Source organism: Wolffia australiana, chromosome 3 (genome assembly GCF_029677425.1).
Source record: "Wolffia australiana isolate 7733 chromosome 3, ASM2967742v1".
NCBI lineage: Eukaryota > Viridiplantae > Streptophyta > Magnoliopsida > Alismatales > Araceae > Wolffia > Wolffia australiana.
This window is the reverse complement of record NC_135837.1, coordinates 12878609-12905000: the sequence shown is the minus strand read 5'-3', so window position 1 is coordinate 12905000 and position 26392 is coordinate 12878609. Positions and strand designations below refer to the sequence as shown.

General features: G+C 37.8%; 2 protein-coding genes across 4 annotated transcripts in view; both read left to right on the top strand.

Annotated features, from left to right (window-relative positions):
* Positions 1-45, top strand: part of LOC144700953 (disease resistance response protein 206-like) — an 828-nt gene extending 783 nt beyond the window's left edge. Inside the window, exon 1 of the mRNA XM_078572562.1 lies at positions 1-45. This exon is cut by the window's left edge and continues 783 nt beyond it. The gene's annotated coding sequence lies outside the window, so the exon portion shown is untranslated.
* An 11772-nt stretch (positions 46-11817) lies between these two features.
* Positions 11818-26392, top strand: part of POLH (Y-family DNA polymerase H) — a 31683-nt gene continuing 17108 nt past the window's right edge. For 2 of the 3 annotated variants that reach the window (XM_078572560.1, XM_078572559.1), the window contains exons 1-7: positions 11818-11934; positions 14007-14127; positions 14231-14342; positions 14479-14646; positions 15751-15900; positions 16219-16322; positions 16465-16584. In XM_078572560.1, coding sequence (XP_078428686.1) covers positions 11859-11934; positions 14007-14127; positions 14231-14342; positions 14479-14646; positions 15751-15900; positions 16219-16322; positions 16465-16584 — 851 coding nt within the window. In that variant the 5' untranslated portion in view covers positions 11818-11858. The remainder of the gene's footprint in view (positions 11935-14006; positions 14128-14230; positions 14343-14478; positions 14647-15750; positions 15901-16218; positions 16323-16464; positions 16585-26392) is intronic. The other variant, XM_078572561.1, reaches the window with a different exon arrangement.

The following is a 26392-nucleotide window of genomic DNA, read 5'->3' as shown; positions in this document are numbered from 1 at the left end:
ATTATCATGTTTGTGGAATAAATGGTGTGGCGTTTCTGTTGGAGACATGCTACTGAGTAAGCTTTTATGTGGGTGTGTTGGGAGAAGGATCTGTGTTGATTTCTTTCTTATTCCAAGTAAAATGGGGTGATGTATTTGGGGGTTATTATCATGTTTGTGGAATAAATGGGGTGGCGTTTCTGTTGGAGACATGCTACTGAGTAAGCTTTTATGTGGGTGTGTTGGGAGAAGGATCTGTGTTGATTTCTTTCTTATTCCAAGTAAAATGGGGTGATGTATTTGGGGGTTATTATCATGTTTGTGGAATAAATGGGGTGGCGTTTCTGTTGGAGACATGCTACTGAGTAAGCTTTTATGTGGGTGTGTTGGGAGAAGGATCTGTGTTGATTTCTGTTGGTTTGTTGCTTGTTCTATGAGAAGAAGAATAGTATTGGGTGGTGTTATCATGTTGTGGAATAAATGGTGATAGTTAAGGGGTGATGTTTTTTATGTAGGCATGTTATTGAGTTTGTTTCTATGTGGATGTGTTGGGAGAAGGGTCTATGTTGATTTCTTTCCTGTCCAATGTAAAATACGATAATATTGGATTGCATTATCATGTTTTAGAATAAATAGAAACAGTCGTGAGGTATTTTTCTGCTCTAGAAATGCCGCTGAGTGTAAACTAGTTCTACTTGATAGGATTTCTATTATGAGATTAATTTAACTTAACAGTTGACTAGTACGAATCAAACATGTACCCTGCAAACATTATGAGAGTAAAGGATATATGTTTGTTTTTTGTTCATTATAGTTAGAAACAATAATATCGGGTAGTTATATAATGTTATGGAATTAATGGAAAGACTGATGTGGTAATATTTCTGCTGTTGAAAGGCTAATGAGCTGAGGAGAGAGGATTTAGACTACACAAAGAGTGGTGGTGTTGGGAGAAGTTACTCCGCCACATTATGTATTATATAGAAAATAATGTTTCAGTATAACTACACTTATTTGACTTGATCTCAGTTATCCTGTTAATAAAGAATAATATTATGTAGTGTTATGAATAAATTTTACAGTTATGATTGTGATGGTTAAAAGAATAAAAAGGAGGAAAAAATACAATCTATTGCGTACTGAAATGCTCTACAAGTTCTACTGACCTGAAGAGAAATAAAACAGAGGATTTTTAAATTAAAAAAGGAGTGGGACTGTTGGGACTTAGGAGTGTTGAAAAATGGTTTTAGTCATGTACTTTTCCTGTCTGATTTGGTCCTCGGTAGAATTTGGTCTTTGACTGGTCTGGTCCTGCTCCTAGTCAGGTCCATGTTTGGATCAATCAAAGTCCAATAGCCCATGTCTCCCGGCCCAAATCAGATGTTAAAGTTCAAATACCATTGGTCACTATACACATTCAAATTCATAACTAATGGCAGAAAAAGAGGACCAGATGAATCAGAATCATGTTGGTGAGAAAAATCAAAAGCAACGCTACCTTGTGTGATGATGATGTTTCTAACAAGAAGCCCTCAAGATGACACTCAAGAGAATTGCTGAAAAAAGAGGGAATGAGCTCTCAAGATGACATATTCATCCTTGAGGAATAGCAAGAGAGGCATGTGGTTGAAGAGTTTGTACCCTAGATGCAGGAGAGAGAGAGAGATATAGATGGATAGATATATAGATACATATATGGATAATGGAAATAAATGGGTCTGACAAGCCAATGGCACATTCCATATCTCATTCAATATTCATTAATGCACATGTGATGCTTAGTATGAAGTCCATGAATACATGTTGTGACTAAGTGAAATATGATGATATCATAATATTGAGGTCACTAGTTTTAAAACATATATTCCAAATATTTTCACTCCAAAGATACTCAAGAATGTCATTTAAATGTATAGACAGAATAACATCATCTAATCCCACTCATATAATGAGTATAGATGATCCCTCATGCATTAGAGTGGAGAGATTAAGAAAATATAGTGGGTACTCTATAGTGGAAAGAGTTTAGTGAACTAAATCAGTACAAGTCCTGAATGGTATTATACTTAAACATGAATCAGGTTGATTCATGTCATGTTTATAAGTGATCCTTAGACTTGAAACACCAATGAAACCCAATAGATGGATGAATATGTTTGATGGATATTATGTGGTCGTCAAGCCAAATCACACCACCATGTTTTATTTAAGTTCATTAAGTAAAATATTAGTTTATTATTATTCCAGTGTAATGTTTATAATGAAGTCCATGAATACATGAAATGACCTAGTGAATTATGATGAGATCATAATATAGTGATCGGTAGTCTTTAAACATGTATTCTAAATATTCCTATTCAATGTATAGTCGAGATGGACATTGAATTATCTAGATACAATAGCACTATCTGATCTTACTTATACGATAAGTATGGTTGATCATGTGGCTGTTGGTGTGGTGACACTAAGGACATATAGTGGGTGCTATTTGAAGAAAGAGTTTACTGAATTAATAAGAAGAATCCCTGAATGGTATTATACCTATATGTCAATCAGATTGATTCGTGTCACAATTGTATGAGTCATCCATTGACCAGAGATACCAAGGACATCTCGTGGATGGACAACTATATTTTGACTATGACTTACAAGTCTTTAACCATGGGATTCATACAACTCATAGCTTGGAAGTAGGAAGAAGTCTATAGAGAGGATTGAGTGGTCAAGACGCAATCATCTAACCAATGTATTAGAGAAGATTGACTCAAGGAAGATGATGCAAGTAAATCCTGGGACAGGGTATTGAGGACATTAAAGAAGGTGTTCTTCAATGATCCTTGTTATGCATCAATATTAATCGAATGACAGACTAGGGTTTGACGATCAACCATACCCTAAGTCGTTCGGGAGTCCCGTGCGGATGAAAGATTATACATATACATTAACCAATGATGGTAAAGTTTCCTAGAGAGACTTTGAGCATTACTTGGTATCTTCTAGAGCATAAGGTCTAGATTGGCGCCCCACGGACTGGAAACTTTATCCATCGATTGGGTTAAATTAATCCTTAATTAATCTATATGTTTATACAATTAATTAATAAGGTAGGCTAATAATTATTATTGTGCCACTAAAGTTATTAACTAGAATGATACATGGAGACGCATAAGATCATAGGGTCAATGGTTAATATATTTTACTAGATGGGATCTTGCAAAAGATCTTAAGTAAATTATAAATAGGGGAAGGGGCACCCATTTTAGGCACTCAGACTAGCCTCAGCTGGTTGGCCCCCCTTTTTCATTCTAAGTTTTTTTACTCTCATCCAATAAGCTAATCTTCATGGTGAGAAGATCTACAAGATTTTCAAGAGGAGTTGGAGAAGAAGAAGTGAAGATCCAAGAGCAACTTGATCACATGGATACTTCTAGAACCAGGCAAATCAACTACTTCAGAATCATTTGAAAGTGAGCAGCAAGTCAAGGGTTGAACAAGTTTCCCACAAGGTACATATGATGTATAGACTTTAAGGGCTGATCTTTAATCAATAAAAAATTTATGTTGCATAGAAAAACTAGTTTTCTATCAATGAACTAAGACACCAAAATCCAACAATGTTTTGACTACAATGCATGGGTTACTAATCATGGAATTCAAATTAGTTTTAACTCAGATATAGAAATAAGCATATATGTATGATTATTTAGTGGCTAACCTATATCTAGAAACTTAACCTACTAATTAGCTTAAATTGATATTTGATTAATTAATATTAATGCCAATATAGATAATTAATGAGCTTGGTCAACAAATTTTATTCTACCATTAAATTTATTAACTAGAGTGATACATGGGTTTAGCGGGTCACACATATAAAATCTATGTGAAAATATACTTAAATTAGAAGGGTTTGGAAAAACTATAAAAATTCAGTATAAATTGAGGTGGCACCCCTTTGGGATGTCTATATCAACCAAATCTAGGCATCCCTCCTCCTGTTATCAAAATCTGCCTTTTTCTTGTAAAAGTTGGTGGTGGGAAAATCAACTCGATCTTCAAGGAGGATTGAAAAATTTCAAGAGGAGATACAACATTAAAAAAAAGTAGGGATCCATCATACTAATAAAAGTATTTTACTTCATCTTCAGCAATTAAAGATTATGTCTTAGTGCATTTTAGGGAAAATGCAATTTTTGATGGAGGCTCAACTTAGACTATGACAAATCAACCTTGAGTCAATGGATTTGACATCACACCACACATGATCATTCATATTATCATGTGTGGATTACTTCAAATGGGTTTAATTTTGGAACTTACACATACATTGGAGAAAAATTCTAATGTAAAAAATCTACAAGGAATTTAGAGGAAATTGTAGAAGACAATTCATGGAGAAACTGAAATGATTAATGCTATCATTTAAATCTTTTGAAATGAATGACTATGGCGTTAGCATGTCTTAGCAGGAGATACAAGCAGAATAATTTTACCGTGAAGGAATCCCTTAGTCAATGGTGTATTTCATAAGATCAACTTCACTATATTCTTAAAATGGTTTTGAGTTTTCATTAAATGCAAAAAATGTTTGCAAGTTCAATAAAATTCCCCAGGATCTTGATACAATATTTCAATTTGAATCTCAGAAGGTTGAAGATACAGATCAAACTAATTTTATAGAAAAATGGAGAAGAGAACGAGAGGGAAGAATAACAACATAAAAGTGGAGGTATAACATCATGGGAGTTGGTTTTTATCTTCTATATTTAGTGGACTTTGATATCTGATATTTGGGTTCACTAAGTTAGAATAACCAAATAAAAGTGTTATACAGTTTCTGAAGTTAGACAGCCAATATTATATAAAATATTATTTTTGAAACACCATCTTTATTTCAATATTTGAAGTATATAAGAGATGTCTGTTGATATTGAGAATTACTGATAGAGTGATTTAATAGATATACTCATGTGTTGATGTAATAATACATGGAAGTCTTTGAGAGTGAAGGATAAAAAGAGCTTCACCAATATCTTTTTTTATTGATATCATTACCATGCTCTGTTTCCAAGTGGGCCTCTTCAAAACTAGGGCTAAAACTTTCGCAGCTCCAGGCTGGCTATTTTTGGTGCATCACTAAGGGCTATCCTAAGCTATATAAAAATCATAGTTTTTACCAAATCCTTTTTCTCATATCCTGGATAGGAACACTATAACTAACTTATTCCCCAAGAGTAGCAAATCCCTTCTCTTAGGGTATACTTAGCCTCCTAAACCAATTTTTATTTAATGCATTTTTGCACCATGTTTTATTAATTATTTTTCCTTTACTTCCATGGTTAAAAAAAATTCAAAAACATAAGATGTTTATTATTTTTTCAAAAAAAAAATTATATCTGAGCCAAAGATGACCTAGATAAATAATTAAAATAAAAATTGGATTTTTGAGATCATCAAAGCTAATGTAATTTTATGAAAATTGTAAATTATTCAGATCAAATCTCCATATGATGGGGAATAAGTGCTCGGAGATAATAATTCCCTGGTCATATCAAAGCTAATGTATTATTTCCTAGTTGTTTTTATTGTTGGATGGGCATGAAGTTAACAAAAGTGAAGCTGCTCTTTAGTCATTTTTATATAAAATAATAAAGTAGATCGTCATAGAAATTTTCATCTTCTTAATTTACTCGTATTAAAAATTATCAAAAAGCACAAATATTCAGAATGAACTTTGTCTTTTTGATGTATGACTTTGACTCTAACTGTAGGATTGGCTGTTGGGATCAAGACTGAGACAAAGGCATTTATTTACCACCTATGCATAATCAGTAGTTTCTAGTTTAGAGAATACTCATCCAAGAGAAAGGTTATGTCATTCTTATTCCTCAACTGTCAGGATTTACCCTTGAGTCATTGAATGGCTCTGCTTGACACACTAATTATTTCGTCCAAACCTCATCCAGCTCATCAAACTCTCACACCTTTTCACCATTTTATAATATTCTACCAAGTCAGTTCCAAATAAGCTTTTTCATACCATTCGACAACAAAAACCAATACAAATCATCCTTAAAATTTTTCCAGCGACACAAACATTGTCCATTCATATCTTGTCTCATCAGTCATGACCTCTTACTCCAAACCAATTTTTATTATAAATTGTGTTTATATCTCAAGTATAAACAAAATGTATTACTCCCAATACTAAAATCCTGTCAAATTTTTCTCTAAATATCCTTTGAGTCATACTTATTTATCGGTCACAACGGATCGACCAGATACACCTATGATTCAAAACATTTAAATTGGTTACAGGTCATTGCCATGGATCGCATGCATTTCTACGTAAATAAATTGGATTCTTGTTCCCTGTGATCACATCATGAATCTCCAAAGTGATTTGTAACGTTCTTTCTCAAATCTCATGCAGATGGGACTCTAAATGCTGCAATGCATGAGTGTTTAACAAAAAAAAAACAAGAGGTTGATTTCCTATGAAGCTTTGTCCCAGTATTTTCATTTTGTAGACTTTTATTTCTCTAGATATTATTCAGAATCAATATGTATAGGAAATATACATATTTTCTTCTTGTTCACTTAAAGAGGATCATATATTTGGAATATCCGCCTAGATTTTCACATCATATAGATCCAATCCATACTTTTAAACTACTACACTTAAAGAAGCAGAGTAGGAATGATTTAGCATTTTAAGTTTACATCTTAAAACACAGTTTTAAAACCTATTTATATTTTACAGGCCAATCACATTGGCCCATTCTAGAAATTATTTGCATTACTGATATTCCTAGAATAATATCATATTATAGGTGCAGAAAATTGGTTATATACTCATCATATTGTATTTTGACTATCATAGACCAAGGAACTGATTTATTTTTAGCATATAATCCATTTATCATCATTTTCTTAAATTTTATATTAAAAAATGGCATTGGACCACTATTGAAGAGATAAACACATAGCATTTCAAACTACTTTGAAATTCATACATCACTTCAATAGAGAAAACCACACAAACATCACAATGTATTTTGTGCTCTACACTATGTTACCATCACTTAAATGCAGATAGCTATACGTTCAATAAATCCCGTAAAACCATGCACAAGGCTTTGATTGAAGATCAGATTTGAGTCAAAATTACATTCTGCTATATTCAAGGGAGTATTTTATATGGTTTATTAAATGAAATGACATGATATCTTTTTCAAGGCTTTCCTCATTTTGATTAGGCTGAATAAAATATTGAATATCATTTCTGAAATGTATATTTATTCTGCCTTCATGACTCACCTGATACCTAGATCAAAGAAACAACAGACATTGATTTGATTCATAACACAAGCTTAATTCACATCCCCTTTCAAGATTAAGTCTTATTAAAACCTAGAAAAAATGCCAAAATACATGTTTTGATGAATGTCAAAAGTGTATTAGGACAAGTCTATGCTTATTGAAAGGTTTTTATATCATATAATGTCATCAGTCATATCATCAAGTATGTGTAGCTTCAGATGGCTTTATGCAACTTCCACGTTTATTGGAGGACTATATGGCATTTTGCCATCATCTTAACATCTTAAATAATCAAGTTAGAAATCAATATTTGTATGACATCTTCATTGCATATCATATATTATCAAAGGGAAAGGGGAGGTAACTTTTAAGGGAATTAAATTTTGCAAGTTTTGGGTTTTTTTTATTTCAGGATTGTAAGGGCACCTAAGGCAACATATAACTATTCTTATTGAAGCTAACTAATAAATTTATTTGATAATATAATCTTGGAATATCTCTTTATTTTTTTGTAGAGAATACTCGAGAAATATACGTTGATATTGAGTTGGATATTACATGGATTAGCAACCACAACTATCATGGATGCATGAATGGTATCCTTAGACACATTTTTTGGCATAACATAATAATGATTATTACAAATATCAGAATGATGATGACAATATTATATGTAGATAATATAGGCATGAGTCAAGAACTCATAAGGACAGATGAGGTGCACGAGGGTCTCTTGTACTGCTGCATGTGCTCCTCCTTGGGTGGAGTGATCTTCACACACTTGTCGTGGAGCCAGAATTCATCTGCCCCATCACTCTCGGCTTATTCTCCATGTAGAGTCTCACCATGCTCATCATCATCTAAGGCACCCACATCTTCCTTATGTTCTTCTTCCCTCTTCCTTCTGGAATGCACCGGCTTTGACTTTGACTTGGGTCTGCCATTACCTGTGTTTTTGACAGGGTTTTTGACCTGCTTTCTCTTTGTGACTACCTCAAAATAGTGGAAAGTTCACTTATGAATGTGTAAATCTAGTTCCTCTTGTTTTGGTCAAACCCAGATCTGGCACCAAAATAGGATGTGACCAACAAGAACCAAGAATAACTTTGACTGCATGTGGAAGACTTCGGGTATTGAGGACATCGTAGATGCATCAAGTATTTTTGTTACATTGATATCGCTGTGAAAACACCCATTCCACAAGTTTTGGATAGGGGGGTCAAACACAAACTTAGGCTAGGGCTTTCACATTACCTGGATCGATATCCATGGCAAAGCCTTTAGGACTAGTCAAAGCTTTATTAAAAGCACTATTGTATCCTATATTTGGTTACCTAGATAGAAAAACCTTGGCTCACTTAACTACACATTTTAGAATTATTTTTTGTAACCTAATTCACCCCATATTTAGTCATATCATAGCCAGCTTGTTGGGTTCTATAGGCCTTGATTTAGATAAACAACTCAAAATGATACCCAGCGGAATACTTTAACAAATGGTAACAACATTGACAAAACCATGAAACAAATCACCTCGACACGGATCACATCCACGATTCCTTCAATCATTTAATGAGTCATGTAGAGCTGCTCATGTGTGCAGCCTCTAGAAGTATCCACACGATCTTTGGCTCATCGAATCCCTCCTTCACATTGACAAGCTCTGTTCAACCTCTATTACTCTTGTTACATCATCTCGATCGCATTGAGAATGGAGAGGACCTATGGGAATAAGGGAGTAGAAGGGAAAGGCCTTGGAGCAATTCTGACCTGGGTGAATCTCGTTCAGGGCCTTCCCCTATTTAAACTAAGTGGGTATTTTTCATAAAATCCCCCAAATTTAAGTATCTCTTCCAACGTCCAAAAGCTCATTTCCCTACGACCCTTTAGGCCCATGTATTGGTCTATATAATGACTTCAGCTACACCATGTGCTCTAGAAGATACAAAGGAGTGCGTATCAACTCACTCATGGAACATGTTAGTCATCGGTTATCGTGAACATATTGTCCTTCATTCACTTGATGCTCCTTGGATGACTTAGGGTATGCTCAACTATCAAACCCTAATCGGTCATCCGAGTCAGTACTAATGTGTTCTGAAATCATCAGAGAACTCTTCTCTGAAATTTCCCTGCCTTGGCCAAGGACTTCGTCGTATTGTCTTCGTTGAGCTGTCACCTCTTATATCAAGGATGGATAATCTCATCTTGACCACTCATTCATCTTTGTGAACTTCTAGATGCACCCGAACTAAGAATATTTAGAATCACATGATTGGAGACTCGTAGGTCATACTCAAAGTGAAAATGTCCATCCACAATATGTCTTCGGTGTCTCAGGTCTAAGGACCACTTACACAACCGTGATGTGAATCAACCTGACTGTCAGTTTGTTATAATACCATTCATGGATTTGTATGGATTAATTCAGTGAACTCCTTAGACTAAAGAGCTCTCACTATCTATTCCTAGTGTCTCCACAGTAATGGCTATAGGACTGGCCATACTCATCACATGAGTGAGGCTAGATAGTATCATTATATCCAGATACTTCAATGTCCTTCTCGAGTATCCTTTGAAAATGAATGTATAGAACACATGCTTAAAGACTTGTGAACTCCGTATTATGATTTTATCATAATTCACTAAGTCTGATCATGTATCCAAGGACTTAATTATAAGCATCGCATGTGCACTATAATAAATATGTTCTATTCGTGAAATAAAATGAGATATGGAATGTGTGATTGGCTTGCCGGCCACATATATTTCCATCAAAATTTAATAATTATCATCCAAATATTGGCGAATAAATATATACTAAAATTTTAAATAGCATTATGATATTTTCTCAATCATTTAATAATAGTAAATATTATTTTAATATTTCAAAAAAATATTTTAAATGATTTGTATACAATGAATTTTTTGTTTCATTACATGCATAGCTTCTATGATAGATCAAAGAAATGTAGATATCTATCTATGAAATTCTTGTGATATCAATTTCCGAGGCATGTAATTGTTGTAGTAAATTTAAGTATCATGATATGATTCAAATCATTTTTCATGCTGATTTATGAAATCCCAATATATAATATGTCACAATGATAAAGAAAATAACACTATTTTTCCTCCAAATATCTACCTTGAAATGGTTGATTTAAAAAATGAATTTTTTTAAAAGTGGAAAATATAGTGAAGTGTAAGTTTAAAATAATTAAAGTATTCTAGGGATTATCAAAATTGAAATGTTAGAGATTTGTGCTTTCAATAATGAACTATTTTTATAATTTTATGGGCTTAAAATAAGTGTACAATTATTGCTACTCATTTTACTTAGACTCCTTAGGGATTTGAATGCAATGGGGGTGCTCATCTAATGATGATGTAGTTTAAAACTTCAATTTAAGCTTAAAATCAAATAAAATGTTGTCTAAATATGTAGTATGGGAAATTCAGTGTTGGCTTGACGAAGGACCGGTGAAGCTTAGATAATTCCAAATTTGTTCGAAAAAGCAGGCGTATTATTTCAAATAATAATTTGAAATATGTTTTAAATCAAAATGAAAGATGATTTAAAATTAAACTATTGATTTGTCTACTTTTATACTCATATATTCCTCAAATGTAGTATGTGATCTAAGCTCATTGGCAGTGTAACGTTAAACTTGATTCAGAAAATGGATTTAAAATTACAGTAAGATAAAAGGAATCAATAATACGGGTTAATTTGTTAAAGGTGAACTATGGCTAACCTGGATAATATGATGAATGAGCTGTAAAAAATTCCACTTTGAGAAATATTTTTACTAAATTATATACAAAACAAATCATATACTGGATAAAATCAAAGAATACATATAACATCATGTTGCATTTTAGTTGTTCAGAAGCAAAGAATATAATTAGCCAAATTCTAGAGAATGGACATGAGAAAGAGGAAGAAAGTGTTTTACACCCTTTCATTCTGATTGAAATATGTACAACTCACAAGTGATAACACAAGCTATTGTAGAGCAAAATGATGGTTTCCCCATGAAAAAAACCAAGCTGAAAAAATTTACAGAGACGAGCTAATTGATGATGATTTAATAAGGTTCCATGACTACATATAAAACTTGTTCATCCATCCACATCTCTGTGTCTAATGCTGGACCTTTCTCACAACATTTAACTTAAAACTCAAAATACAAATTTATAAATTCATCATGGGGTAATTTATTCATGGCCCAGCCAGGTAATAGTCTTGTAGAGAATGAGATAAATACCGTAAAACAGGTGATTGTATTCTAGACATTCACTATATTGAACTTCATAAAGGGTATAAATGTTTTTAATTCTTTTTTAACATTTATTAATATCATTATTATAATGTACATGGATAGAAATTTTTAAAAATAATATAATATCTGGCGATTATTATATTAGGAATTTTTAATACTTATTCTAAGATTGGACGATGCGTTATATTAGTCCATTTACATAAAATATGTATAATTTGGATTTACATTACACTCGATTTCCCGCCAAAATCTGGGGAATTGGGGAAGAAGATGCCGATCGCCAGGCCGGCGCCGCAAGCACCTCGCGTAATCGCCCATGTTGATCTCGATTGCTTCTATGTGCAAGGTTTTTTCGATTGATTCTTCTCTCTGTAGGTGTTGATGTGATGATTGAATCGTTCATTTCTTGAATCGAACATGTGAGATTTTTATTTGGATTGCATCGAACATGTATCTGTTAGATTTTCGATTTTTCATTTGAATTGCTTGCGTGACCAGAATTTTCGGACTTTCTGTTTCTCACTATAGTTTATGCGAACTCTCCCTTCAGAATTTACGGGAGATCAGAATGTGTCTAAGGAATGCCTAGAAACTCTGATTTTTATTTCTATAAAAGATCTCAGAGATGACGAGGGTTAATCTGTAGATCCCACTGCAGTGTCGTGAAAGTCAAAGTCGAAGAAATTTCATGGGCGCGCATGATTTCCTTGGCTCCCATATCAGGGAAGTGAAGACTACAGGCAACTTGGATCATATTAAGTTCGAGATAGAGATGTATATCACAGAATAGAGGGAATACAATAACCGCTCAATATGGAGAGTAATCAAATTCATATATTCCATATTTCGCAAAATAAGTGATAAAAAGATTGCATGTAACAGTATAGGGTGGCTCCGATTTTCCCTTTAGCCTGCTCTGCACTGCATTTTATTTTATGGTTTTTGCAAACAACTTTGCCGTGAAGTGCCGGGTCTTCAACCCGGTGAATCTTAACTGTTTTATTTTGAAGAAAAATAGGGAAGATCACCCGAGGTTGGTGATCAACCCAAAGCTAATAAGATATATGAATGTAAACTACAGGAATGACAATTGGCCTGGCCCTAGACATGGTTGTTCTGTTCTGTTCATTTTAAACGAACAAAAAACTCGCACAAAAGAACCGCACAGGGCCTTGTTCTTAGTTCTGTTCTTTTTTTTTTTTCAAAAACGAACACAATTTGCACATTCACACAAAACTAGAACAAGATTCTCACAAAGCGAAGAAAAGAACCACACGCAGGTCTATGTGATGTTCTGTTCGAATTTGTTTTTGTTCTGTTCGGAAAACCGAACAGAACTAACAATTCGAACAAATTCGCACAAAAAGAACAGAGCGACCATGTCTACCTGGCCCCCGCTCTTCATCCCCTCTTAAACCAATAGGAAATAAAATTCACATCATGAAGGATGATGTCTGTCAAGACAGTCCTTCCCCTTTTTCTTCAAAAAGAAAAGGCAGCAATTCCCCTGAACACAACTGCACTGCGGTGCAGCCATATCGCCCATAGCATCGCTAAGGGCATTCACACATCGCACATTCCCTGGACACGTGTCCCTGGATAGAGTCTTAAGAGTCCTCGTCGGAAGTCACATCCACCCCAATGAGCTTCAGCAAGGCCCATATCATTTGGGTGAATGGACATTTGATGAAAAGCTGAGAACGGTTTTCCTCACCCTTATGCGCATTGGGCAATCTCCAGAGGTGTCTGTGAACATTCGCCTCCCATTGACATGTGTCAGAATGCTCCCGTGAAGGTGTGAATGGTTGTCAAGTCCTCTGTCTAGCCCTCTCTGATCTTCATGTACGCATCCCAGACCAAAAATGAGAGGCCTGTCCACACTCATCCATTTTGTTTCCCACTCAAAGGTTTCAGATGCAGTAAATATTGTTGTATGCCCAACAGGTCTTTCACCCTCAGATCAAACAGAACACCTATCTTTGTGCTATTCCTGCACTAAAACACAGAAATTCATGTAGATTCTTGAACATGGCCCTCTTTTTACTTGAGCGCATTAGTTCCCATTATAATTTCCGAAGAGGATTCTTGTGCTAAAATAGCAGTTTCCTATCTGGAGTAAGAAGAATTGTGCAGTTTTGTTTCTGATTCTTGTTCTGAATAGCATCTTACCCTAAAATGTATTACGTTGGGGGGTGGTATGTGTTGGACGTGATATTAGGTTGCTAGTATGGCTAGTATGGCTAGTTTAGGAATGATATTAGGTTAGTGCCATTCTTTTCTTCGCGATATTCAGTAACCGCTTTAGTGATTTTTTTTTTTTTGAACAATAAAGAAGATCACCCAGCTTGGTGATCCTCCGTACACGTGGAGGGGTGTAGGCCACAAAATAACCGCTTTAGTGATAAATGTGTTATTCAGTGGAGCAAAGGAGGCGGCCAGAGTTGAGGGGCTTGCCCACTGCGGTGGTTCAGTACAATGCCTGGAAGGGTGGGGGTTTGATTGCTGTCGGTTATGAAGCTCGGAAGTTTGGCGTCAAACGGTAATTTCCTACTATTTAGGTTCTATTTTTGAATTTGAAATTAAAATTTCCTACTTGGGATATTTTCTAAGTTAAAATTCCAAAAAAATTGATGCTCATTCAGTTCAATGAGGGGAGACGAGGCAAAGATGGTTTGTCCTGACATCCAGTTGGTCCAGGTTCCTGTTGCTCGTGGCAAAGCTGATTTAAATCTGTATCGTGATGCTGGTTCCGAGGTAATTTTCATCGCTCATATCTGGCCCAACGTTCTTAAGTTTTCTCAACAACTGTATTTCCTTTTTTTAATTATTTTCTATTTACGGGAACACCTTTACTGGCTTCAGATGTCATCTTCATCTGCTTTCCTCGTAGGTTGTATCCATTCTGGCTGCGAAAGGACGCTGTGAAAGAGCTTCAATTGATGAAGTTTACCTTGACCTAACTGCTGCAGCTGAGCAGATGTTAACTGCTACGCCTCCAGATACACTACAAGAAATTGACGAAGAAACATTAAAATCACATGTTTTGGGTCTTCAAAATGTATGCATAAATTGTCGACCGTTCTCTTCTTTCTTTTTATCACGATTTTACACATCTCACTGGGCCTAAAAAACTTTTCGCTTAAAATCCATACAGTTTCAGCAGTCTTAATGAAATTTCGTTGTTTCACTATTTCTGACTTACCGTGCTGGTATTTAAGATCCGTCACAGCTATATTTTCCTTTTAGTTCATCATCTATTTGAATAAAACGCATAAGTTTCTGGATGAGATTGACTTTTGTAAGAACTGTCCTTTGTTTTATGTTCAAGATCTTCATTCATGATGTCTGTTTGTATCTTATTAGTCTAGCCCATGATGGAGTATAGCTCTCGAGGAAGCTGTACTTTTTAGTCAAATGACAATAAAAGATAATGATGTTTCATGCCGGTTATGATGCATTTGTCATGGTTTCTTTTTATTTTAGCTGATGGAATGAAATGACGGTAAGTGGAAGGAAGAATGACATGAAATAAAATATTAAACGATAAATGTGACAAAGACAAAAAAGTGATAAAACTGTTGGGAAATAACATACTAGCCATAGGAACTATTTGCATGAACTTACTTCTATGAGATACCAACAATAAAATTTCGTGGAACAGTGAATTTTTGTCCTAAACGGCATTCTGTGGGCTTTCCACTTAGTCTGGCGAAGGCATTATATCTGAAAGAGGACTTACGAGTGTTGTTCATTGATGCTGCTTTGTGCAGCTTAGCCTACACATTATATACTGCGGAAAACTGTGGGAAAATAGATGGTTCTCTCATAAGACAATGGAGAAAGTCTAAAATTCTGTGATTCAAGTGTCATGCAAAATCAGAGAATCCTCTTATTTTACGTACTATTAATTTCTTCTTATGTGTAATGGTGAAGTCAAATTCTTGAGAATACTACTCTGATCCTTCAAACATAGCCAAAAAGGACAATTATATACTCTACTATCCTTTTGGTAGTTCCTGTAAACGAGAAAAACAAAACATTCTGTTTCTGCATCACCTAATTTTCAACTTTAGAAAATAGAGGAACACCAATAATTTTCAAACATTTTTGTGAAATCTTGCTTTGCCAATTCTAATTGAGTGCTCTGGATTGTTACAATCAGGGGGAAAGTGTAAAACAATGGCTTTGTCGAACGGATGCTGATCACCTTGACAGATTGCTTGCTTGTGGGGCAGTCATTGTTGCTGAGCTTCGGGCGGAGGTGTTAAAGAAGACCTCATTCACTTGTTCTGCGGGGATTGCACACAACAAGGTGTTCTACTGATTATTTTCCCTTCTCTATTTAAATGATTATCTTTATGATGAGTTTTTGGCTCATTTTCTTGGGGATTATGTGGGGGGGAGGTTTTTTTAGCTTTAAAATGAATTTTCTCTGCAATATCATACAGTTCATCCACATTATGATGAGTTTTTGGGAGATTTTCTTGGGGATAATGTGGATGGGAGGATTTTTTAGGTTTAAAGTGATTTTCTTGGCAATATCATACAGTTTATTCATTTTCAAAAAAAAAAAATATCATATAGTTTATGAACTTTCAGAAAGTTATCTCACAGGGGCCACATTTGACAGATGCTAGCAAAACTTGCTAGTGGAATTCATAAACCTGCACAACAAACTGTGGTACCCTCTTCCTCAGTACCAGACTTGCTTGGCTCCTTGCCGATAAACAAGATGTGGGTCCATGGTTCTTGAAATGAGAGAGTTCACGTTTATAATGCTCAAACGGATTCACATTATTCTAGTTGTAAGATATTTCATCTGTTCTTGTGAAAGATGAAGGCTTATGCACTGTGAACCTTTCTGATGCTCAATCAGGAAACAGCTTGGAGGAAAGCTTGGAAGTTCTCTGCAAAAAGAGCTTGGTGTTGCCACTGTCGGAGATTTATTACACTTTACAGAAGAAAAGCTGCAAGAGCTTTATGGGTGGAACACAGGGTATTTTGAATCATTTCTGGCTTAACCTCTTCTCTCTTGTCAAAGGAAGACACCTCATTGCCACGGCAACTGGCAATAAGCTATTTCCTTGGCAAAAATAGCTACATCAGTTAAAGCTCTGGATATCCATCATTTTCTGACTCCATATTTTTTAATTGTGATGCTTTCCATTATTTTCTATTCTTTGGTCATTTTTGTCTTAAAGACAAGCCTTGATTGTTCAACTTTCTTTCATGTTTAATGGTACATTATGTTAGAAGTTTTTCATGTATACTAATTAACATTGAAAGAATGATAATTTTGAGAAAGATGTTTTAATTGGATTCAAGTGCTCACCGACTGTGCTAAAAGCTATAGCTGATAGCAACGGAGTAATGTTTCATCGTCTGTATGTTGTACTTCAATGTGATATAACCCCAAAGGTCCAAAATAGTTTTTCAAGAATAAATTCTTACTTGATTTGCCCTTATATTTCCTCCCGAACAAATAATCCTCTGATGCTTCCCGATTGCCGAAGAATCCCCCTCCTTGAAACTCCACACGCAGAGCTCCCACCGAATGCAGCAGAGCTCCCTTGCGTATCCCTCTCAATGTCAGGAAAATCCCCCATCTTTATTCATCTTCCTCTTTATTTATACTTCCTGTCCACTCGGGAAGTTGGTTACGATTTCATTAATTGTCACGTGCTACTGCATGTGACCCTCCCCCTTGTATATTTTCTTTCTGTAGTTTCTTCCTTGCATATTGTTTCATGGGGACCGTAACATTTCCCCCGGCATCAACTACCACCTTGTCCCCAAGGTGGAACTCCTGGAATTGGTGCCTGATGGTAGATAAGGATTCCCAAGAAGAATCTTCAATCGACAAACCTTCCCATCAAATAAAAAGGTCGACATTTCCAGACTGTTCTCGAGCATTCAACACTTTTTTCTGGTGACATTTCCACTCCAACTTTTCTGACATCATGGGGGGAATGGGTAGCGCCTGTTCATTCTCTCCTAAAGCTTTTTTCAATTGAGAGACATGAAAAACAAGGTGTAAACCACATTCATCTGGCAGATTCAATTTATAAGCAACTGATCCCACTTTCTTTAAGACTGTGTATGGGCCAAAAACTTTTGGTGCCAGCTTCTCGTTCACTCTCTTGGATAGTGGTCGCATGTGATATGGTCTGGGTCTGAGATGAACTTTATCGCCTTCCACCAATTGCAAATCGTGCCTGTGTTTGTCTGCTTTTGTTTCATGATTGACTGTGCCTGTGACAACTTCTGCTTCAAAGTAACCAGAATCTGTTCTCGTTCCATCAATAGACTGTGGATCGACTCAATTGGAGAGGGTTGGGTTCCATTATGCAATAGTCTGGGAGCATCACGACCGTAAACCACATTAAATGGGGTCGTTTTCGGAGCAGAATGGTAAGCGGTATTGTAAGAATATCCTGCCCAATGTAACCACCTTGACCTACGTTTGGGGGTTTCTGAGGTAAAATACCACAAATAACTTTCTAAACATCTGTTAACCACTTCAATCTGACCATCTGTCTAGAGATAATATGATGAACTCATCTTAAGCTACGCTCCTTGTTGTGAGTGTAGTTCCTTCCAGAACAAGCTGGTAAATATCTTGTCACGATCAGAAGCGATTGAGGATGGAATTCCATGGGGCTTTACCACCTCTTGCACAAATTTTTCTGATATGACTCCGACGTATCTAGGCTTTGTGTCATTTAGCCCGCTAGGGGCATTTAGGTCATTTGAACCTCTTTGTAATCCCTTTAAATAGAGCAGCCCTCCCTTTAGGAGGGCAGCCAAGAAGTATCATCAAGAATGAGTCTGGCTCCCTCCGGCGACGTCCATTCCGCCGGACCCCTCACATAGGCGACGTCCACTCCGCCTGCCCCTACTTGCCGTAGTCCATCCCGGCACGCCGACGACCATCCCGGCGCCTTCTTCCTCTCTTCCCGTCTTCTCCAGATACGAACCAACTAGGTTTGTAACATTTTCTGCTACCGACGGGGCAGTAAACGGGTATTTCAAAGGAATAAGGTGGCAATATTTACTTAGCCGATCGACTACCACTATGATGCAATTGAAGCCCTGTGACATGGGTAATCCTTCGATAAAGTCCATTGAGATGTCTTCTCAAATTCGATCAGGAATAGGTAAGGGTTGAAGAAGTCCTGCTGGCGTTAACCTTGATACCTTGTGAGTTTGACATATGTGACATTGATTCGCGTATTGTTTAACAACTCCCTTCATGCCTCTCTAGTATAAATCTTGCAGAATGTGTTTATAAGTCCTCAAATACCCTGTGTGACCCCCAACTACTGACTCAAGATAACTTTGTAGCACATCATTTATCAACACTGATTTGGGCGAGAGAACTAACCTCCCTTTGAACAGCAAGGTCCCATGGTCAAACGTAATGTTCTCAGGGTCTTCCTCCAGGTCTTCCATGATCCTCCTGAGCGGTTGGTCTGCCAACAATTTGATACGAACCTTGTGCCAGGTTCGGATAGGAAGGGGAAGGGGACGAGGCGAGGTAGGGAATTCCCGGGGTAGAGAGGTAAAATGGGAAGGGTAGGAGAGGAGGCCGAGCTGAGGGGGTAGGGGTCGGCTGGGGACGAGCCGCCTGAAGACGCGGTGATGCAGAGACGATTGCAGGGACGGGGATCGTGGAGGGAGACGGAGCGTAGATGCAGGAGAGACAAGAGGAGAGGGGAAAACTAACATTCACTTAAGAACCAACATCCAAGTCTGCCCCCCTTAGAGGGAGGGCTGAGCTATTTAAAGGAACATAAAAGGAGGACATGACAAGAATGCCCTCGACGCGGCCCGCGAAACCTATCACAATTCTTTTCTTATCAATTCACGGCCAAACATAGTCAAAACCCCCAGATCATATGAGAAAGGAAATCTGGATAGTGCATCTGCCATAGTGTTGTGTTTTCCCTGTTGTACTCAATCTCAAAGTTGTATCCCAGCAACTTCTAGGCTAATTTTCTGTAGGGTTCTTAGACTTGCTTCTGCATGAGCAAGAACTTCAAACTATACTGGTCGGTTCGTATGATGAAAGGAAGGTTTATAACATAATTTCGCCACTTTTGTACTGCCAATACGATGGCTAATAACTCTCTTTCATATGCTGATTTCATCTGTCTCCTCTTTGGTAGAACCTGACTGAAGTATGATATGAGTCTTCCACTTTGTGTGACTACTGCGCCCACATCTGTACCCGATGCATCCGTTTCAATGATAAACCTTGAGTTAAAATCCAGAAATGCTAAAACTGGGACATTATTCATGGCTTCTTTGAATGTTTCGAACGCAAACTGAGCTTGGTCAGTCCAACAGAAAGCATCCTTAAGTAATGAAGTGAGATGAGCTGCGATGCCAGAATAATTCTTTATGAATCTCTGATAGTAATCTGTCATGACTAAGAATCCTCTCAACTTCGACGGATTTGTCGGTCGGGTTACACCACAGGGAATAAATTATGTGTAATGTGGCAAACACGAATAGTACTCAATTTCCATCGAATAAGACCTTAGGACTGAAAGGATACACGAGAAAAGTCTAGGAATCGAAAAGACTCCCAATGACCCATGGAACGACTCGAATACTAAGGAAGTGAGGTGAGCAATCACTGCCCGTGGATGTTCCCACATCTGTCGGAGGAACATCCAAAAACGGAGGAAATTCTACTTCCAGAGACAAGGTGGATAGTTATTTTGATGTTCTCTCCGGCAGAGGAACGATGTCGTCAGCTCTGAAACAGGTAATTAAGCTGAAAAATGAAAGGGGTACAGGGAAGAAAATGACTTGGTCAAAGAGTCCTTTGTCGTTGAGGCGCTTGGATAATGATCAAAGATTCCTTCATCGTTAAGGTGCTGGAGTAATCTGTGAAGAAAAGAATCCGACTGCAAATTGCTAATCGATATGGGCTCGTCTGCTTATCAGGTTTGGCCTGGTCAATGAATGACCATTAATTAAAGAATAACAGAAGGGGCCCAATAAGTCCTTGTCCGAATGATAGTGGTTCCCTTGATTGGGACAATATTTGGAGAAGTTCAAACCCACACGACGGTCTAACTGTCGACAACCACCAGAATATCATCCTTCAGTCGGATGAATCGCCGTCGGTGAAGAGCAGACAATATTCCGTCGGGAAACGTCTGTCCGACAGCAGAAGATTTCATGGTGTGACGGATTCCTGATGGCAAAGAATCCTCGCCGATTCATGTGGTGTAATCCTGAGACATTCAGATCTTGATCAAATCAGACGACACCAGGGATTTGAGACAGTATTGTTGCACAGATACGAGAGTTTATCGAACCCGAAATAGGAACCACCATAGTCAAACGAATGGTCTGATAATGATCGACCGGCAGAATACAATGTAGGGGAACGTTGTTTAACAACGTGGTGTACGACCATTGGATTGCTGATGGAGAAGTTCCACGCGAGGTCAAAACTTGGACCTTGCTTCACGAGGAGTTTCCAGCACGGGGATTCCACCAGCCTTGGGAAAGCGTTGTCGGGGACCAGATCAGCACGTTCGTCCAGACATCAACAGATCGACAGTTCGCACGTTTATTTCTCCATGCGATGAAGAATGGGACCCACAAAGTAGAGAAAAGCACAATTCTTCTTTCCAAAATACAATCCAATCTATAGAATAACATTCAAACCTCCATGCAGGAGACGAGCGGGACCCACCACCAAGAAAGAACAATGCGGCTTCTTCTTGTTTTTTCACAAAAGGCAGTCCCCAGCCTCTCCATTAGGGCATACCCTCCTTTATATATAAGGATGGTTGCAGTAATGGGCCAATAAGGGAATGGTCCATTGAGAGACATTCCCCTAATGGACCAAATTAAAAACAAAATACAGAAATAAACAAGGACTAGGCCCAAACAGGTGGCCCATAAACTGTTCTTAAACAAGAAAGAAATGCATAAATAAACATATTACCATATCGATCGACAAGCCGTGTACTTGAAGTTCGGGTCCTTCGCGTCAGCTCAGGCGTCACATTGCGGCTGCTGGCAAGCTTGAACAGGAGCTTCCCGATGGTCCTCCATCATCCTCCCTTTCAAGTTGCTTGGAACTGTCCAATTCCTTATAGCCTCAATCTTGACCTTGTCTGCCATTACTCCCTCCTGTGATATCCAGTGACCCAAAAACTCCAGCTGCTTACACCCCAGGTGACATTTCTTGGAGTTGACACAAAGAGCATTCTTTTCCAGAATGTTAATGTTTTCTGTGCTCCTCCCATGATTTGCTATAGATCAGAATGTCGTCAAAGAATACCAGTAAAAAATATCTTAAAAAAGGTTTGAATATTTGATTCATTAAGGACTAGAAGGGGCTGGAGCATTCATCAGCCCGAAAGGCATAACTCTGAATTCATAGTGCCCTTTATGAGTCTTGAAGGCAGTTTTGTGTACATCCTCTTCTTTCATTCTTATCTGATGGTATCCTGATCTCAGGTCTAATTTTGAAAAAACAGAGGCACCGTTTAACTCGTCGAGCAGTTCTTCCACTGCTGGTATGTGGTAACGGTTTGACACAGTTACCTTGTTGAGAGCTCTGTAATCCACACAGAAACACCATCCTGCATCTTTTTTCTTAACCAGTAATACTGGGCTGGCAAAAGGGCTGTGAGACGGCCTGATCAATTCTGATTTCAGCAGTTCATTCACTAATTTCTCAATTTCATCTTTCTGCACGTGGGAGTATCTGTATGGTCTAAGGTTTATAGCTTGGCAATCGAGTAATAATTCAATTGAGTGATAAACTTCCCTGGGAGGAGGTAAACCCGTTGGATCAGCAAATACTTTGGGGTGTAATGATTTCATGGTATCTTCAATGTCTTTGCTCTTAACTTCCGTGTTGTGTGCTTCAACTATACCCACCTTATATAATTCCAGCATCATCAATTGTTTTTGCTTCATTGCCTTTTTTCACTGCTTTCCCTGACAGAGTTGATCTGGATCGTTGTTGGTCTCCCTTGAGAACTACAAATTGATTTCCCCACTTGAACTTCAATATGAGCCTGTCCCAGCGTATATGGGTCCATCCCAAAGACGTCAACCAGGCCATGCCCTGGATCATCTCTGTCCGTCCCGGTTTGAATGGTAAAAAATCAGTCGTTAGGCTCACCTCCTTTATGGAAAATGTCATCCCCACACACAGGCCATGACCCTTTGATGTTTCACTATTTCCAAACATTACCTCAAACCTGACTGGGTTATCAACATCAAATGATAGTTTGGAAAACAAATCAGAACATATGAAATTATGTGATGCACCACTATCAATCAACACCGTCACTTCTTTCCCTTGGATCTCTCCCTTTAACTTCATTGAATGGGGGCTAACACAACCCATAATAGATTGCAGTGAGACATGTGCTGTCAGTAGGTTGCCTCCCATAAGTACTTCTTCTTCCTCTTCCCAATCTTGATCTTCATTTTCTTCAGTTATACATTGCGCCTCATTCTCATCTACTATCAAAATCTGTAACGCTTTCTTGCAATGGTGGCCCGGTCCAAAATTTTCATTGCAGTGATAACAGAGTCCTTTTTCCTTCCGTTGGAGAAACTCTTCTGCCATCAGAGATAGTCTCTTTCGATTCTTCGAGGTGTTTTCTTGGGCTCCCATAAGAGTGTAATTATCTGCCATATATCTATCCCTTCCCTTCTGGTCTCCCTGCCCATAAGTTGCATTCCCTCTTTAAGACCGAGAGAATTCTTGTGGAGGTTTTCCCCCTTTCTGATATGAAGAGTTATATGCCTTCCAAACAGTAAGTATTCGCTTTTCTGTTGCTATTGCCTCATTCATAATGGATTCTTTCCTGTCCGCTCGACTTGGATTTACGGTTTCAAACCCTTCACAAATATTTCTTCCATGATCGAATCAGGTACCGGAGGTAGATATATGGATAATCTTTTGTATTCATTCTGGTTCTCTTTCACTGAGCCTGTTTGTTTAATATCGAAAACTTGATGTAGGATATTGTTAAGACCCTGCTGAGGGTCTATCAGAGATGGAAGTCGAAACAGCCCCCTGGCATTTCGACTCCACAGGTGGCCGTTTTGGGCTCCGACCATCAGGCATTTTTGACTTTGGGGAGTACCGCGAGTCAAAAGAAGGGAGCCTGAGGAGCTGAAGGAAGCAACAGAGAAAAACTCTTCGTAAGTCCTCTCCCTTCCCTCTCACCCTTCCCTGACCCCAACTCCTCTCTCTTCCTTGGCCTCCTCCAGCTACTATCGATCGTGCAGCCGAGTCTCCTGATGACAAAGGGAACGGCCATGCTCCTGCCCTCCCCCTTTCTCGTTTCTTTCTATTTCCCTTCTGTTTCCCCTCCTGTACTGGACCTCGGACTTGGTTGGAACTGAGTTGAGTTGGCATTGTGAGTATTAGCACGAGGGTATCAGACAAATCCTCCCCAAATCTTTGTCCTATCTGAATCTTGAAGAAGTTCCAATCATCAAATGCATATCCTGAAGTTGGTCCAAATGTACCATTGCAAGGCCGCTCCTTCCAAACATTGTATCACTTTATCCAATCTAGCTTCATCGGTGAAGACCTTATGCACACAAAAGTATTTTTCCATACCTCTCAACCACCCTTCTATGTCCTCGCCCCTGAAGGTCGGGGCTTCTAATTTGTGGATTATCCTGGCTGAAATATTTTCCGCTTCCCACACACATTCCTCATTCCTTTTCTTTGACTTCGCTGCCGTTGCTTTTAGCTCTTCATTAGTCCTCGTCATCTCGGTATTTTCTGATGATTCTCCTCTTTGTTCGCTGATTTTCCAATCTAGCTTCATCGGTGAAGACCTTATGCACACAAAAGTATTTTTCCATACCGCTCAACCACCCTTCTATGTCCTCGCCCCTGAAGGTCGGGGCTTCTTGTTAACTATGGATCTGGGACTGAGAGTTAGAAGAAGAAACAGAACTACTTGTTATTACACGAAAAACATTACTTCAACAGACGATGAGTATCCCGTTCTTATACATGCCTCCAACGGCTAGATTAACGGCTATTTTTCTAGCCGTTATTAGGTAAAAGAGGGAAAGCTAGAGAATCTGATAATGGGCCTGACGGGCCTGATATGGCGTTCCTTGTTCTGAGCTTCTGGGATGATCTATCATGTCTTGACACTCCCCCTCAAGTGCAGGAATGTATGTTCTCCATTCCGAGCTTGGACCTTAGATACTGGGTTTGCTTGATTGGTAGTCCCTTGGTGAATATATCTGCACATTGTTCATCTGAGCGCACATATTCTGTCTGTAGATTCCCTTGTTCTAGGTGATCTTGAATGTAGAATCTATCAATGTTTACATGCTTCATACGATCATGGTCAACTGGATCATGAGCTATACTGATGGCAGATTTATTGTCGCAGCGGATGATGATTGGTCTTATAAAGTTGATCTTTAGGTCTTCCAGTATGTTCTTGATCCACATTGCCTCATCAACTCCTTTGGACATGGCACGAAATTCAGCTTCAGTGCTTGATTTGGACACTACACTCTGCTTCTTGCTTCTCCATGTTACTAGATTCCCTCCGAGCATTGTGCAATACCCTGTGGTGGATCTGTAATCAAGACGAGAGCCAGCAAAATCAGAATCAGTATATATAATGAGATCAATCTTACCTGTTTTCCTGTGTGCGATGCCCAATCCTGGTGTTCCCTTTAATTACCTGAGAATCCTGTTAGCTGCTTGGAAATGAGAGTTCCTAGGTGAGTGCATAAATTGGCTCAAAACATTCACAGCATAGCATATATCAGGTCGTGTATGTGATAGGTATAAAAGCTTTCCTATTAGACTTTGGAAGGAATTGATATCGACTTTCGGTTCTTCTTTATTTATAGTTAGTCTATGATTAACTTCTATTGGGGTTTCATTTATATGACAATTCATATGTTTTGTCTCGTTCAGGAGATCGAGTATATACTTTTGTTGTGTCATTAGGATACCTTTACTCGATCTCGCAAACTCTATTCCTAGAAAATATTTTAAAGGTCCTAGTTGCTTAATTTGGAAATTCTTTCCTAAGTGTTCTTCGAGGATTAGTATTTCCTTTTGGTTATTCCCTGTTATTATAATATCATCTACATATACTATTAGTATCGTTACTAAACTATTTTCTTGGTGTTTTAGGAACATAGTATGTTCCCCATTACACTGGCGGTATCCTAATTGTTTCATTGCTTGAGTGAATCTTCCAAACCATGCTCTAGGTGACTGCTTTAGTCCATACAGAGCCTTTCAAAGTTTACACACTTTTCCCGTGTCTTGTTGTTCTTCATATCCAGGTGGGATGTCCATGTAAATTTCTTCTTTTAAGTTCCCATGTAGAAATGCATTCTTAATGTCGTATTGATTTAGGGGCCAATCTAGATTTACTGCTAATGATATCAAAATTCTAATAGTATTTAGTTTAGCAACTGGTGCAAACGTTTCTTGGTAGTCTATTCCATACGTCTGAGTGTATCCCCGAGCTACTAATCGTGCTTTGTATCTATCTATGCTTCCATCTGGGTTGCATTTTATGGTATATATCCATTTACATCCCACAGTTCGCTTGTCTTTGGGTCGATCAACTATTTCCCATGTTTCATTTAGTAGCAGAGCTTTCATCTCTTCATCCATTGCTTCTTTCCAAATCTTATTTTTCAAGGCTTCTCGGGGACATTTGGGGATAGTTATAGCTTGAATTTGGGTCAGAAACAGCTTGTACTGGTTTGAAACTTTCTGGTAATTGAGGCAGTTTGCCATAGGATATAGC